The 16346-nt window shown below is 41.3% G+C and overlaps 1 protein-coding gene across 2 annotated transcripts in view; it reads left to right on the top strand.

Annotated features, from left to right (window-relative positions):
- SULF1 (sulfatase 1) overlaps positions 1–15944 on the top strand; it is a 206263-nt gene extending 190319 nt beyond the window's left edge. The window contains exons 17-21 of one of the 2 annotated variants that reach the window (XM_069731462.1): positions 2179–2351; positions 8490–8632; positions 8983–9106; positions 9930–9963; positions 14124–15944. In XM_069731462.1, coding sequence (XP_069587563.1) covers positions 2179–2351; positions 8490–8632; positions 8983–9106; positions 9930–9963; positions 14124–14154 — 505 coding nt within the window. In that variant the 3' untranslated portion in view covers positions 14155–15944. The remainder of the gene's footprint in view (positions 1–2178; positions 2352–8489; positions 8633–8982; positions 9107–9929; positions 9964–14123) is intronic. The other variant, XM_069731461.1, reaches the window with a different exon arrangement.
- Positions 15945–16346: the final 402 nt, after the last annotated feature.

The following is a 16346-nucleotide window of genomic DNA, read 5'->3' as shown; positions in this document are numbered from 1 at the left end:
TTTTGTACATCGAGAGACTGAAATTCTTGCCCATTCTTCCTTGGCAAACAGCTCAAGCTCAGTGAGGTTTAATGGAGATCGTTTGTGAACAGCAGTTTTCAGCTCTTTCCACAGATTCTCGATTGGATTGAGGTCTGGACTCTGACTTGGCCATTCTAACACCTGGATACATTTATTTGTGAACCATTCCATTGTAGATTTTGCTTTATGTTTGGGATCATTGTCCTGTTGGAAGACATATCTCCGTCCCGGTCTCAGGTCTTTTGCAGACTCCAACAGGTTTTCTTCAAGAATGGTCCTGTATTTGGCTCCATCCATCTTCCCATCAATTTTAACCATCTTCCCTATCCCTGCTGAAGAAAAGCAGGCCCAAACCATGATGCTGCCACCATGTTTGACAGTGGGGATGGTGTGTTCAAGGTTATGAGCTGTGTTGCCTTTACGCCAAACATATCGTTTGGCATTGTTGCCAAAACGTTCTATTTTGGTTTCATCTGACCAGAGCACTTTCTTCCACATATTTGGTGTGTCTCCCAGGTGGCATGTTGCAAACGTTAAACGACACTTTTTATGGATATCTTTGAGAAATGGCTTTCTTCTTGCCACTCTTCCATAAAGGCCAGATTTTGCAGTGTACGACTGATTGTTGTCCTATGGACAGACTGTCCCACCTCAGCTGTAGATCTCTGCAGTTCATCCAGAGTGATCATGGGCCTCTTGGCTGCATCTCTGATCAGTCTTCTCCTTGTTTGAGATGGAAGCTTAGATGGACGGCCAGGTCTTGGTAGATTTGCAGTGGTATGATACTCCTTCCATTTCAATATAATCGCTTGCACAGTGCTCCTTGGGATGCTTAAAGTTTTGGAAATCATTTTGTATCCAAATCCAGCTTTAAACTTCTCCACAACAGTATCACGGACCTGCCTGTTGTGCTCCTTGGTCTTCATGATGCTCTCTGTGCTTCAAACAGAACCCTGAGACTATCACAGAGCAGGTGCATTTACATGGAGAATTTATTACACACAGGTCTATTATATTTATCATCATTAGGCATTTAGGACAACATTGGATCATTCAGAGATCCACAATGAACTTCTGGAGTGAGTTTGCTGCAATGAAAGTAAAGGGGCCGAATAATATTGCACGCCCCACTTTTCAGTTCTTGAATTTCCACAAAAATTTAAAATAACCAATACATTTCAATCAACTTCACAACTGTGTTCCACTTGTTTGATTCTTCACCAAAAATTTACATTCTATATCTTTATGTTGGAAGTATGATATGTTGGAAAAAGTTGAAAATTTTCAAGGGGCCAAATACTTTTGCAAGGCACTGTACATTACATAGGGGCACTTTTATAAGATTATCTCAGCACAGGAACATTTTTGTTAAACATCTAACTGTGAAAATTATTATTACTCCAAGATCTATTAATTAAAATGTAATTTGAGGGAAACACCTTTAACCCATAAACTGGTGTCTACATATGTTAAGTTACAGGAAACTGGTTGTAAAACCCTCAAGAGGGGACACTGGACATTTGAAATAAATAAACTGGACAATTATGACCCTAAATCCTGGTGGTGTCAGGAAGAAATGGGCACCCTTTTTCCCATGTGGGTGGTCCTTCACTAAAATTGAGGTGCATGAAGCTATCATGCCCTAGGATTTCTATACACTTGTCCTCTAAACTGCATATTTTATACCTATTCACTGATAGAATCCTGAAACATAAACTGCTTTTAGGGAACGGCTAGAATATTAATCCCCGCTCACTGAAAATGTGCAAATCCTTCATCTTTTCTCCATTGAAAACCTGGAGTATATTTAATCTATAGAACACCTTGTGAATTGGTAGCATGAGAGACATATACAGTTCAATAAAATCTGGGCCCTTTTTCTCTTAAACACAATCTATTTTTATTCCCCATATAGGACCAAATCTTTTAGAAACATTCTTTTAAAGAAGAATCATGTACAATCCTCACATGACATCTTTTACTAGATACAATAGCAGAATTAAACACCGTCAAAAACAACTCAAACACCTCTAAGTTTTAGTTTAAGTCCAAGTACAGCAAGATACAAACGCGAGCGACCGTACATCTCAAAAAATCAATAACACGTTTTTATTGCTGCTACTTGCATTAGATTTGTGTAATTTTTTCTTCCCTCAGGGAAGGTGCTCAAGAGGTTGACAACAAGCTTCAAATCTTTAAAGAGAACCGTAGGCGGAAAAAAGAGAGAAAAGAAAAGAAACGTCAGAAAAAAGGAGAAGAGTGCAGCCTTCCAGGTCTCACCTGTTTCACTCATGACAACAACCACTGGCAGACGGCTCCATTCTGGAATTGTAAGACCTGCATGCCAGTGACTGATCAATGTCTCCATCACTGCCATCTCAACCAACCACATACAGCCTAAGGACTAGGGGGATAAAAAAAAAAATACCGTACTGTGCAAAAATTTAAGGCAGGTGTGAAAAAAATACTGCAAAGTAAAAATGCTTTAAAAAAGTAGAAATGTTAATAGTTTATTTTTGTCAAATAAACTGCAAAGTGAATGAACAAATGAAAAATCTAAATCAAATCAATATTTGGTGTGCCCAACAATGCCTTCAAAACAGCATTTTTGAACCAAACATTGCTTTTATTTTAGATTTCCCATTTCTTCGTTTGTTTTCAATTTGTTAATTAAACATTTTTTTTAAGTGTTAAAGGGAACCTGTCGGGTCCCCCATGCCCTACAACCCAGCAGCATTCACATATGTATCGCTAACTTCCCTGCCTAACCAGCAATTTATAATGTTAAGTCACTTAAATCCACGTAGATCATCTGCCCTTCCCGTCATGACCAGTGCGCCTTTGAAGCCAAGAAGCGTACATCCGGCTTCAGAAGCACAATAACGTGCCTGAAGAAAGACCCGTGCATGCGCTAGGTAGGCAGACAGCTGGCGATGATCCGCCTCTTGCAAATTATCACTCCCACAGGGGCGTGATAACGTGCAAAAGAGGGACAACTATTTTGGGGAAACTAACACCTCATCGACTAGTCAAAGTCCTAAATAGCATAAGAAAAACGGAGCTTATAAATACATTTTTTTTAACCCCTTTCCAACATCAGGCATAATAGTTTGCCGATGTCGGACTCCTCCTGTTTGGTGCGTACTCCATCGCTGAGCCCACACCTTTCCGGGCACATAACAGCTGATATATATAGCGGACATGTGCCCGCAACAGATGCGGATGGAATCGTGATCCACCCGCTGCTGTTAACTAGTTAAATGCTGCTGTCAATTGCTGACTGCGGTATTTAATTTCACCACACTTGGATTTTTTTTCCTGTTAAAACGAATGGTGTCATTCACATGGCCATTTTGACCAAAAATAAAAAAGTTATGGCTCTGGGAAGAAAGGGAGCAAAAAATGAAAATGCAAAAACCGAAAAATACCTCTGGTCGTTAAGGGGTTAAACATGTGTTAAGGTGACTAACAGGATAGAGGGCTGGTTAGGCCAGGAATTTAGTGATACATATACAAATGCTGCTGGGTTGGAGGACATAGGGGACCTGACTGGTTCCCTTTAATAGTTTCCTTTTATGAAGCATTCTTGTGTTGCAGCATTTTTCGACACCTAAAATCTTTGGCACAGCACTGTGTGCATATGTTATATATCCCATACCATAAACCAAAAGTTCCCGACCATTTAGGCTGTTTCCATGGTCAGGAAATGTTCAGGATTTGCGGCGCATTGGACGCTGCGTACAGGCGCAGCGTTCAGATGTTACAGCATAGTAGATGGATTTTATGAAATCCCGTCTCCACTATGTGCACACGTCCACATCCGGCGGCTCTGCGTATCAGGACATGCGGCACGTCTTTCTAGACCGCAGCATGTCTATTTACTTGTGGAGACGCTCCGTCTCCGCAAGATAAATAACCCAATCTATGGATAGGATGTGGTGATTCCGCATGTGTTCAATGAACACATGTGGAATCACTGCGCGTACAAAAGGGGGCAGGGCTTTGGGCAGAGCGGGGTATCCACTGCGTCCAAAGCGCAGCCATTCCGGCACGTGGAAACATACCCTTATATTTCGTAGAGTACGTTCAAATGGCTACTCTATCTAGTTCTAATAGTAATATAATCTCCTTGATGCCACAAATACAATAGTAAGTAGATTTGCCAGCAGCTGGGAGCCACATGCTGAACTTGTCCCTCCTGAGCAACTGGTTGAGAAAAGCTATTGAGAACACCCTGAGCAATTAAAAGCCCATAAGGAAACCTGAGTGTACAGGCAGAGCTCCTGTCTACATACATCACATATTAAGAAGCACCAGGTTGGGGTAAACTCATATAATGGAGTGTTCCTTTCTGTGTCTAAAGAGATTGGGAGATTATACTCGGGATTTGGGGGATATGCAAATTAGGCAGATCAATCACTCACTACAAAAAAAAGTGTATATATATATATATATATATATATATATATATATATATATATATATATATATATATATATATATATATATATATATATATATATATATATATACGTGCACACACACACAGTGTGTCCGTAAAGTCATGGTGCACTTTTGACCACTCACTGGAAAGCAACAAAAAACTATAGAAGTGTGAAATCTACTCCAAATAAAAGAAAAACTCTCCCAGTTTCATACCTATTCAGTGCAGTTCAATATGGGCTACATTTGTTGCCCTACACACAACCAAACGATAGTGAAGTTCTTGCCACACACGGGTAAGGATGTCTGGTGTGACAGAGTGAATAACGTCTGTGATTCTCTGTTTTAAGTGATTAATGTCGTTGATACGTTCAGTGTACACATAACCCCAAAAGTAAGTGCATTAGATCCGGGGATCGTGGTGGCCATGGCTTGACAGCAGACGTGTATCTAGGGTTTCTGGCACCCGGGACGAGAATTCATTTTGGCGCCCCCACCCCCCACGGACATATGCGATTTTCACACTTAGTCATGTACCGATGAGCTCCTCTCCCTAATGCTCTCAGTGTTCAGTGAAAAACTGAGAGAAGCAGAAGAGAAGCTCATTGTCACAGGACCACAAGTATGAAAGTCGCATATGAGTGAAGTGTCCATATGAAAGTCGCATATGAGTGAAGTGTCCATGTGACGACTACTGGAACCTGCAGAGCTGAATCCTGACATCGCAGACTTCTGAATTCTCACAACTAATGCATTGCACACTTTTAGGATTCTCCCTTGCCTGTGGACAGTCATGTCAGCACAAGCATGTGATTTGTATACTTCTGGCTGCATTCCGACTAGACATGCCCGGCCTCACTCAGTTCATTTTCATTGACCTGGACATCCCCTTTCAAGCTCCTAATATAAATGAAAACATGAGTTAGTTAGTATCACACATAACATTTCCATCGAGGTACCTTATAGATGACATCATCACTGGAGTCATTCTCCTTCTTTTCTTCATCTTGTCCAGATCCCATGATGCGTTTTCTCATCCACAGCTCGTCTCTGCAGATTTCCATCTTCTCCGCTCTTTTCCAGAAAATTTCCACATGATACCCTTAAAGATACAAGTGACATTAAAATGCTCCTGAATAAAAAATTGCCCCTCACTATATTGTCTGCATGCTCTTCACACTGACCTCTCCTTTCCATACCGGCCCCCTCTTCACACTGTCCTCTCATACTGTGTCCCCCCTATAGGGCCCAGTATTTATACTGTACTCTTATCATCACACTCCCACTTCCTGGTATACTGTCCCCTCCTGGCTGTGCCCTCACACTGTCCCTCCATGCTATACCCCCACTATTCAGTTTCTATTCTGTGCCCACTCACTTTTGTCCCCCCATACTGTCTCCTCACACTATTCCTATCCCTCCTTATACTGTCTCCTCTCACATCCCCTGTTCACCATACTGTCTCCTCATATATTTACCCCCTCACTTTCTATACTACCTGCTCACCTAACTCCCCATACTGTGTCTGCATACATCCCATCACCCTCACTCCCCGTACTGTCTACATACATTTTTCAAATCGCTTCTCATACTGTGCCCTCATTCTCCCATATTGTTTCCTCATACATGCCCCCCATTCCCTCATACTGTTTCCTGAAACATGCCCCCATTCCCCAATACTGTTTCCTCGTACATGCCCTCATTCCCCAATACTGTTTCCTCATACATGCCCCCCTTTCCCCTGTACTGTTCCCTCATATATGCCCCCATCTCCCCGTTTGCTCTTCATTTTGTGTCCTCAAATCTCCCCCACACATTAAATCCCCCATCCCCACTCCAAATCTCACCCCACACATAATAAATTCCCCATCCCCAAATTCTCCCCACATAATAAATCCCCCTATCCCCACTCAAATTGTCCACACACATATTATTGTCCTCTACCCCACCCCATCATTGCTCTCTTCACCACCTCCATCATTGATAGATAGATAGATAGATAGATAGATAGATAGATAGATTAGCGAAATTAGGATTATTTAGTCTAGAAAAAAGACGACTGAGGGGCGATCTAATAACCATGTATAAGTATATAAGGGGACAATACAAATATCTCGCTGAGGATCTGTTTATACCAAGGAAGGTGACGGGCACAAGGGGGCATTCTTTGCGTCTGGAGGAGAGAAGGTTTTTCCACCAACATAGAAGAGGATTCTTTTACTGTTAGGGCAGTGAGAATCTGGAATTGCTTGCCTGAGGAGGTGGTGATGGCGAACTCAGTCGAGGGGTTCAAGAGAGGCCTGGATGTCTTCCTGGAGCAGAACAATATTGTATCATACAATTAGGTTCTGTAGAAGGACGTAGATCTGGGGATTTATTATGATGGAATATAGGCTGAACTGGATGGACAAATGTCTTTTTTCGGCCTTACTAACTATGTTACTATTGCCTGCCACTTCTATCATTTCTTCCTCCACCACCATCCCCATCATTGCTCTCTCCCCATCAGCCCCATCATTGCCCTCTCCCCGTCAGCCCTATCATTCCCCTTTTCTCCCACCATCACCACATCACCATCATTGTCCTCTCCCCGTCAGCCCCATCATTGTCCTCTTCCCGTCAGCCCCATCATTGCCCTCTCCTCCACCTACACACACACACACACCATTTACTTCTCTGCACATTCCCCTGCAGTGCGCCACACACACACGCGCGCACACACACACACACACCCCTCTCACCTCTCCTCGCGCTCTGCCGCAGCATCTCCATCGCCTTCCTCTGACACAGCCGGCCGCTGAATGATGACATCTTCCAGCGGCGCCTGTGTGAGAGGAAGTGCGGGCAGGAAGACAGATCGCTGCAGCTCCGCTGCTATTTTCTCTTGTAGGCAGCGGAGCTGCAGGGATTTCTCCCTGCCCGTTGCAGCCACCCTGCAGGGCCCCCCTCCACCTCCGTACATGTCGGGAGCCGGCGCTCTGCAACTTCTCGGTGTCGGCTGTAAGCTTGACAGTCGGCACAGAGAACAGCTGACTCCCAGACCGGGGGCGGCACAATGCAGCTGCCGGGGGAGACACTGCAGACTGCCACATTAGGTGGCCCGACTTAACCCCCTGGGGCATGCCCCAGCTGCCCCCTCCTAGATACGCCACTGCTTGACAGAACCCCTGCCTATCCACCGCCGCGGGAATGTTCTTTCCAGAAACTCACTAACAATGGTAGCGTAGTGTGGAGGAGCGCTGTCCCATTGAAAGATGACACCTCCTGGAAATTGTGGCACTGCATATAATTCCAACATGTCAAGATACGTGTTCGCCATCACAGACCGCTCCACAAAAAAAAATGGGCTTATCACCTTATCATGCATCAGGCTACACCACACGTTCACTTTAGGGGTGTTGCGTTTGTACTCAACTTAGGCATGTGGATGTTCAGCAGCCCATATTCGGACGTTATGGCGATGAACATGTCCACAGATATGGAAGGTTGCCTCATCGCTAAACACAATCTTCTGCAAAAATCTTGCATCATCGATCTCATGAAGCATATCTGTAGCAAACGCGCATCGTTTGGGCCTATCCGCACGGTTCGATAGTGTGCAACAGCCTCAATTTGTACTCCGTAAAACAGAGATGTTTAACACCTTATGAACTGTAGTCTTGCTTAGGTGTAATTGTCTAGCACACGCACACAGATTTTTTAGGGCTCCTTAGGTAGCTATCCCGTAAAGCCTGTGCAGGCGCCAAAATGTAAACTATAAATAGATTCTGTGACTGGTCAAAAGTGCACCATGACTTTACGGACACACTGCATATGTATGTATATGTGCATATGCATGAAGTTAAACAGCTATTCATCGGTTGGGCCAGCATGCATTGCGACTTTTTTTTTTTTTTTACAGCTATATAGGAAAGCTCATTAGAAAAAAAGCACCACACCTGTACAGTTATGTAGTTGTATGGTTTGCTATGCAGTTTAGAAATCTCCTATAAACCTCCTGTCATGTTTGTCCTCTTTGTTCCCAGTGGGGTCTTTCTGTGCCTGTACCAGCTCCAATAATAACACGTACTGGTGTCTGAGAACCGTCAATGAGACTCATAATTTTCTATTTTGCGAATTTGCTACTGGATTCTTGGAATATTTTGACATGAACATTGACCCCTATCAGGTAAACATGTGGGCATGTTTTAATAACTACAGATGCATGAAATGTGTCTAGTTACATTGCTTTTTTCCAGTCCTTAGTAGAGGGTGTCTGAGTGCCATATTACAGTCCATTACAATTTAGAGTGCTCTAACTTGAAGCTTGTGGCCCCAATGGCCTTCACAGGTCTTTTTAAAGCATCAGTCTTCATACATTGGTCAAAGGGATCTTTTGGAGCCCCCCCTAGGCATCAGACATTTGGCATGACTGCACTCACTATAGTTATGCCACCGTGTACAAAGCTGCAATTTGCATGGAGCTTTATTGGTAATGGAGCATTTTAATTTACAGGGACTGTCATTCTTTTTTCGTAGTTAACAAATTCTGTACATACGGTAGAGAGAGGAGTATTAAATCAACTTCACATACAACTGATGGAGCTAAGGAGCTGCCAAGGTCATCGACAATGCAACCCAAGGCCGAAAGGATTAGAAATAGGTAACTTTATTTTATGATGTTTGCATATATCTTATGATAATTGTGATGGCAGATACAATTGTTTTGGAGGCCCCTTCAGGGTTTATTACAGAGGTAATGGAAACAGACCACGGAAGGATAAAGCTGTACCATATAGAAAATAGAAAGATGGCTGACAGCACTCACTCAATAGGGTGCCCGTTCCATGTCCAGGGAACCTTCCTGGATAAAGCTGCACCGTCCATGTATACATGTGCAGCGGACTACTAAATCCTTACAGGCTGAGCTCTTCAGATCTTCTCCAAAGGGTTCTTATGGGAAAGGTCTAACTGATCTAGACAGCAAAGCTTACCGCCAGCATTGACTTCTTAGCTAACAGTTACTAGGCTGAACTTAGCCAGGGGCTGCCAACTAACCTGCTGACACCTTGCATAGTGCAATGTATCTTTTCCAAGACTGACACTATTGTCTTCACTCAAACAACGGTGACCTTCAAACATATATTCTATTGGACTCTCATAAATTCTCAGATTTTTGCCTTTTTTTGCACCTTTTTAATCAATGGCTCAACACATTACCCATTTTCAGCTACTGCTGATCAATTTAAACTCCTATTAAAAGTAAATTCAGCCATTTTGAAGAAATGGTCGATATGCAATTTGGTATACTTGAAAAGGTCCATGCTCACGGGTATTGGTCGAGCCAACAAAATTTCAGCCTATTCTGTGTTTAGGCAACAGGTACATCTTATCCCATCTTTCTAGAAGACTTGGCAATCTACTTTTTGTGATTGATTTCTCTTCCAAACGTTAACAAGCGTTACTCTTGTATTTTCCTATATCAGGAAGTAAAGATGGAGGAACCTATGATCCACACAGGTATATGTCCTTTTTTCTTATTTATCTTTCTCAGCAGCTTCTCCCCAAATAATTGCATGATCAGCTCATTCTGACTAATGTTTGTACCCTCTCATATGGCACACAGCATAGTTTTTGGTGCATGCGACTTCTAACCGTGGTTTCCTTTAATGGTCAGTGGTTTGAGGCCTACCATTCACTTAATCTCATCTTCACAGCAAGAACTCATGCATCCCATTTCATGCTTGTGACTTGTGATTTTTCAAAATGAACTTCATATAAGATACTTTGGTTTCCATTACGAGTGGCGAGACAGCCTGCGTATGATGTTTCCGCTATCATTATATGTTCATTTATTTGTCATTCTCATTATTCCTCATTATATACTTTTTCCCTATGTACTGTATATTTACGTGCTAAACCTATACATGTATGTAAAAGCAGCTGTGTAGAAATGCAGCATTAGGTAATGGAAGTGACATTATGACGTGTAGTGACATCCAAATAATTACTAGAAATCAAGAATATGTTGCAGGCAAACATTATAAATCCTGAAGAATGTATTTGCACCAGAATGCGGGCATAAGCTTGCTGCAATTAATTTTAGCCAAATTTATCAATGAAATGCAGCAAAAAGAATGGATGTTCGCAACGCACTTTACCTGCATTTTTTTGACAATGTCTCAAAAAGCAACGTGGTTTTATTACTGGCATACACACGTTTTTAGCCGTAATGTAGTGTGGAAGAGGTGGCATAAAGAAACAGTCTATTGTGCTCCAAATTGATCAGTAATCGCCACTGATTTTGCACATCTACTGACTGACTGCCTCTTCTACGATACATTGTTTGCAAATTCTGATGAATGTGGTGGGTTCTGTCTCTTTATTCTAATGGGAATGGTCAGATTCAGAATCAACTGAATATATATATAATGATATGATTGTATTGCTAGCTGAGAATCCTAGTGATCTGTACTTTAGAAAAAGTTTTATCAAATCATTAATTTTGGCTATGTTTAATTAAGGTATATGATTAAATAGACAGCTTTCCTTCTTTTCAACAAGCATTTAAAACCAATTCATTCAGTTTCCAGGTCTTAATCTAAAATGTGTTAAAGGGGTTTTCCACTACAGCTGAATTGTAGCTGTTCTGCAGTACACGGGAGTGGCCCCTAAGAGTGTAAAGGGCAGAACATCAGCGCCCCGTCACAATTTATTTATTTTGCTCATATAGCGCCATTAATTCCACAGTGCTTTACATACATGATCATCACTGTCCCCATTGGGGCTCACAATCTAGAATCCCTATCAGTATGTCTTTGGAGTGTGGGAGGAAACGGGAGAACCCGGAGGAGACCCACAGACATGGGGAGAACATCCAAACTCCTTGCAGATGTTGTCCTTGGTGGGACTTAAACCCAGGACCCTCAGCGCTGCAAGGCTATAGTGCTAACCACTGAGCCACCATACTGCCCTACACATAGTGATTATATCCAGCTGTTACTAGAGCTGGTAACGGCTAATAAGCAGGGGTGCAGGGAATTTGGACTGATATTGAAGACCTATTTTAAGAGGGGTCATCCATATTGTAGCGGCAAACCCCTTTACTGTGTAAGCATAGCACTAAAAAAATTAAAAGGATACAAGTTGGGGGTTTCCCTGCCATAGACATTTACGAGATATCTACAGTTTATCTTCTAGTAAATATCCATTATGGAAAAAGCTAAGAAGAGTTGTCAGACATGTATTGCAGATCTTCATAGGAGATGTGCAGCTCCTATCTCTTCTACCTAGTCATGCTGAGCATGGACAGATGTTCTGTAGGAATCCTGCATGGGTGCTATTAGAACGCTGCTTAGTGAGCAGCAACATCGCTGTGCCTGAGGCCTCCTTCACACTTCTGTATCAAACCAGTACCGGAAAAAACCGTACCGATGTCATCAATGTTTTAGATCAATGTTTTTGGGGTATGGAAAACAAATTACAAAGCTTCTCCTATACTTGCAATGTTAAACACATACAGTACACAGGTGGCATATGAATACCATTCGTTTCCTGTATGTATATTACATGGACCCATAGACTTGTACTGGTCCTTGTCATCTGTGCTGCCGGTAAAAACCAGACATGTTTCCATGTGGTTAAAGCCTCTTTCACACTTCCGATTTTTACAATCAGTCACAATCCGTCAAAATGTTGAAAAGACGGATCCTGTGCAGATTATAAAACACGGATGCACTGGGTCCCTTTTTTGTGACTGATCCGTCGAGGCTATGTGCACACGTCGTGTATGAGTCTTTGCCGCGTTTTTCCGCTGTTTAAAATGCATACACAACACAACCCAGGTTAAAAATAATTTAAAAAAAATGAAAAATCGTGATATTCTTACCTTCCGGTGTCCCCCGCGGCCTTCCCGATGCTCGTAATGCTGCCTGCAGCTCCCGTTCCCAGTAATGCATAGTAAAGGCCGCAGGAAGGCTGCGGTCGACCACTGAAGGTAAGAATATCATGATTTTTTTAAATTATTTTTAACATTATATCTTTTTACTATTGATGCTGCATAGGCAGCATCAATAGTAAAAAGAGAGAGAACGAGAGAGAATTTCCCTGACGGGAATGCGTCGTTTTGTGGAAAAAAACTGATCCAGTAAATGTTTCTGCTGGATCTGTTTTTTTCTCATAGACTTGTATTGGCGATGGATTGTGACAGATGGCCTTCTGTTTCATCCGTCGTGCACTGGATCCGTCGTAAAATTGCTGTCCGTCGGGTAGAGACAACGCACAGAGGAATGTTTTTTTCCGTACGTCGGAAAATCGCTCAGCGACAGATCCTGCACTGCCCGTCGTTTGCTATAATGGAAGCCTATGGACGCAAGATTCGTCGCTGACTGTCAAAAGCAGGAATCCAGTGATGGATGCCGTCTTTTGAAACTGAGCATGCAAGGAAGAATTTCCCGTCAGAGAAATTTCTCTCTCTTTTTTAAAAAGATATCATGTTAAAAAATTTTTTTTTTTAAAAATAATCGTGATACTTACCTTCCGATGTCCACCGCAGCCTTCCCTCGGCCTTCCCGATGCTCGTGATGCTGCTGGCACCTTCCGTTCCCAGTAATACATTGCGAGACCGCTACTTCATCACAGGTCATTGTCTCGCAATGCATTACTGGGAACGGGAGCTGCCGGCAGCATCGCGAGCATCGGGAAGGCCGTGTGGGACGCCGAAGGTAAGAATATAACGATTTTAAATTTTTTTTAAATTATTTTTAACCTGGGTTGTGTTGTGTATGCGTTTTCACAGCCAAAAAATGCAAGGAAGACGCATACACAAAGTGTGCACATAGCCTCGACGGATCTGTCCAAAAACAGACCCAGTGCACTTGTTTTTTACAATCTGCACAGGATCCGTCTTTTCAACATTTTGACTGTAAAAAACGGAAGTGTGAAAGAGGCCTAAGTTGTAGTGTGTAGGTGTGGTATCTGTGAACAAAAACAAATGTCACACATACTGCAAATACGGACATGAGAAGGGGGCTACACACCCTCTTTAAATGGGTAACGGGAGGTGAGTGGGGCACGTGACGTCACATACAGATAGCTGTGTGCTCACCTGTATGAGCAGCAAGCATGGCGCATCTGTCCAATTCCAATGCATAGGACATATGTGAGAGATCTGCCATTTGCAGTAGCAGAATTTTTTTCGTGATCGGTATTAATTGGGCAGAAGAGTGTAGAGCTCTGCAGCTCCTTTATAGATGGGGAGCTATTTCCGGATAAATCACTGACTCTGCTCACCTCCCAACGTGGAAAAGAGCTAAGATGAACTACATCTAAAGATATGCCATAAGTCTTATTAGCTTTATGTATAGAGCATAATGAAGACAAAAAACTGGACACATTTCCAATATCATCATTTTCACTTAAGATTGGAAGCTAGTAAGTTAAAATTTACCATTATGCGTTTGTTTATGCATGAAGTATATTGTACACATGAACTCGAAGACTGCACCTACTGCCTAAATCTTGTTATAAGATTGTTTTACATTCTCATGCTTTCATAATTTCCAAAAAATAATTTCTCACATTTGTTAGCGGTTTCATTTCCATAATAAGAAGCTAAATTAATAGTTGGTGGAAAAAAAAACTGTCCCTGAATCTCACAAATGCAATTTGTGTTTTCACAGAGGACAACTATGGGACGGATGGGAAGGTTAACCTGCCAAATTTCACAGAGGATGTTGACTGGAAAGGACTAGAAGATTTGTACAGCATAAATGAAAGCTTGTATGGCTACAGAAACAACTACAGGCTTGGCCTGGATGACTGGGCTAATTACTTGAAGGATGTAGATAGAATTTTTGCACTGCTGAACAGTATCCCTAAAAACAATACAACAAATACAACTGTGGCTGAACAAATTTCTGGGCTTTCCGATTCTTCGACTCTGGTGGAAATGTCCTCTGCTGATTCTGAAGATGAATTTAGTGGTGTAGTTGCAGAAGAAAGGGAACCTAAAATGGAAACCAACTTTGGTACCTTGAATTTGAGCACAGTGATATGGAATCACAAGAAAAAACTTGAAACAAATAATGATATTCCTGAGAGGAAAAAAACTAACCAGGCACACTGGATCAAGAGTAAAACAGAAGAGTGGACAGACCATGTGGATTTAGATACTTACGAAATGGATGTCAGTGGAAATGGATTTATGGAACTACAATCCAAGAGTTCTTTAAATGTTCAGACTATTAGTTATCTCCCTACAGAAACTCAACAACCTCTCAGTCATACAAGACCAGATATTTTTAAAGATCAGATATACCTTCCCATTGACTCCATGACTCAACAGAAAAACAATGCCTCAGCTGCAGATCAGGTGTATGATTCTGAAGATCATGAAAGCACAAAAGTTAGATCTACAAAAAAATCTCCAGAAGAGAGTAACACAAATTTTGATGTAGAAGGCAGTGCCTGATCACTGGCCACTAACTAGGCACCATACATGCCGATACAAAAAACAGCAGGCAACAATTTGTGGCACTTGACATTCCAGATTTGATACTTTTAACTGTTCCTCTTTATCGTTTCATAATATGTGCAAGTGGTTTTGTCCATCAGTCCCGATATGACATTTACTATGTACATCACCACATCAAAAAATGTTGCTTCAATACCATATTGTTAAAATATTTTTTACTTTCTGTTCACCATTTGGGCTCATAATTTTTTTTCTTTAAACACCACAAATTATCTTTGATCTCCACTAAATATTTTTGTTATATTTTATTTTCTAACCACTGGAGTTTCTTAATTAAACTAATTTTGCACTTTTTAAAGCTTTTGGAGCTTGGTCACAGAGTTTATCCCATTACTTTCATCTTTTTGTATCATGTTTGTATTAGAAATTGCGCATAGAAAAGATTAAAAAAAAAAAACTGTGCCAAAATTGTGCCTTAAAAGGTAGCTTTCAGAATTTGCATGTGTCTCCTAATATATGTGCAAACAAACATTCAATGAGCGTAGTATAGATGGTAATCAATATAGACAGTAATGGTCCATTTACATGGCACATTGTAAAACCTCAGTACTCGCAGGTAAAAAGAGGACTGATCTTAAAAAGCATATTCACTGTTTACCTCAAAAGACTTGTTTTACCAGTTTTATCATTGAATTCACGTAAGACATAAAAACCTTCTTTATTGCAGTTGATCCATGGAGTTACAAATATTGTGCAGTCCTGAGATGGTCTATGTACATATGCTAAAAGTTACTTGTTACTGTGCATGTCATCAACATGATGGCAGTAGGGACATATTTATGGTGATGAAAGTACTTTTTCCTCTTTTGTAAATAGATTTCAAATTATAGGTTTTGTTTTTGTTTGTTTTTTCTTTTTTTTATCCTGTATAGTATGTTATACTTTTATAGAACAACTCGGGCTTCAGGAAAGTCGCGAAGCAACGTTTCCTCAAATAAAAAATGTGCTTTAATTTTACAAGCTAAAACTTTGCTTTTATTTCCAGTGTACGTCATTTGAGTTTTTTTTATTTTTTTATTTTTAATAAGCTAAAGTGTGAGTGTATATGTGGCCAGTATATGACTTTTACCCTGCATTTTTCACCAGTATAATAGTTTTTCAAAGGCACCACTTCATCACATATCTCAGACAAACTTTTTTTAATGTATTATGGCTAGAGGACACATCCACTAAAATGTTATGTTTTTGCCACAGTAACCAACCCATGCATTGAATAGTATAAAGCATGCTTACCTAAAATACAATGTTCCTTGCCAAGTGATCTGATGCTTGCCTGGCTCCAGGAGCAGTCACAGAATTCTCAGCATGGATATAATGTGATAGGATAAAATGGGTCAAAATAGGCATTATTGTGTTGGCATTTATATAC

The sequence above is a fragment of the Ranitomeya imitator genome, chromosome 6 (assembly GCF_032444005.1).
Source record: "Ranitomeya imitator isolate aRanImi1 chromosome 6, aRanImi1.pri, whole genome shotgun sequence".
Taxonomy (NCBI): Eukaryota; Metazoa; Chordata; class Amphibia; order Anura; family Dendrobatidae; genus Ranitomeya; species Ranitomeya imitator.
The sequence above is the reverse complement of the archived record's forward strand: the minus strand, read 5'-3'. Positions and strand labels throughout refer to the sequence as shown.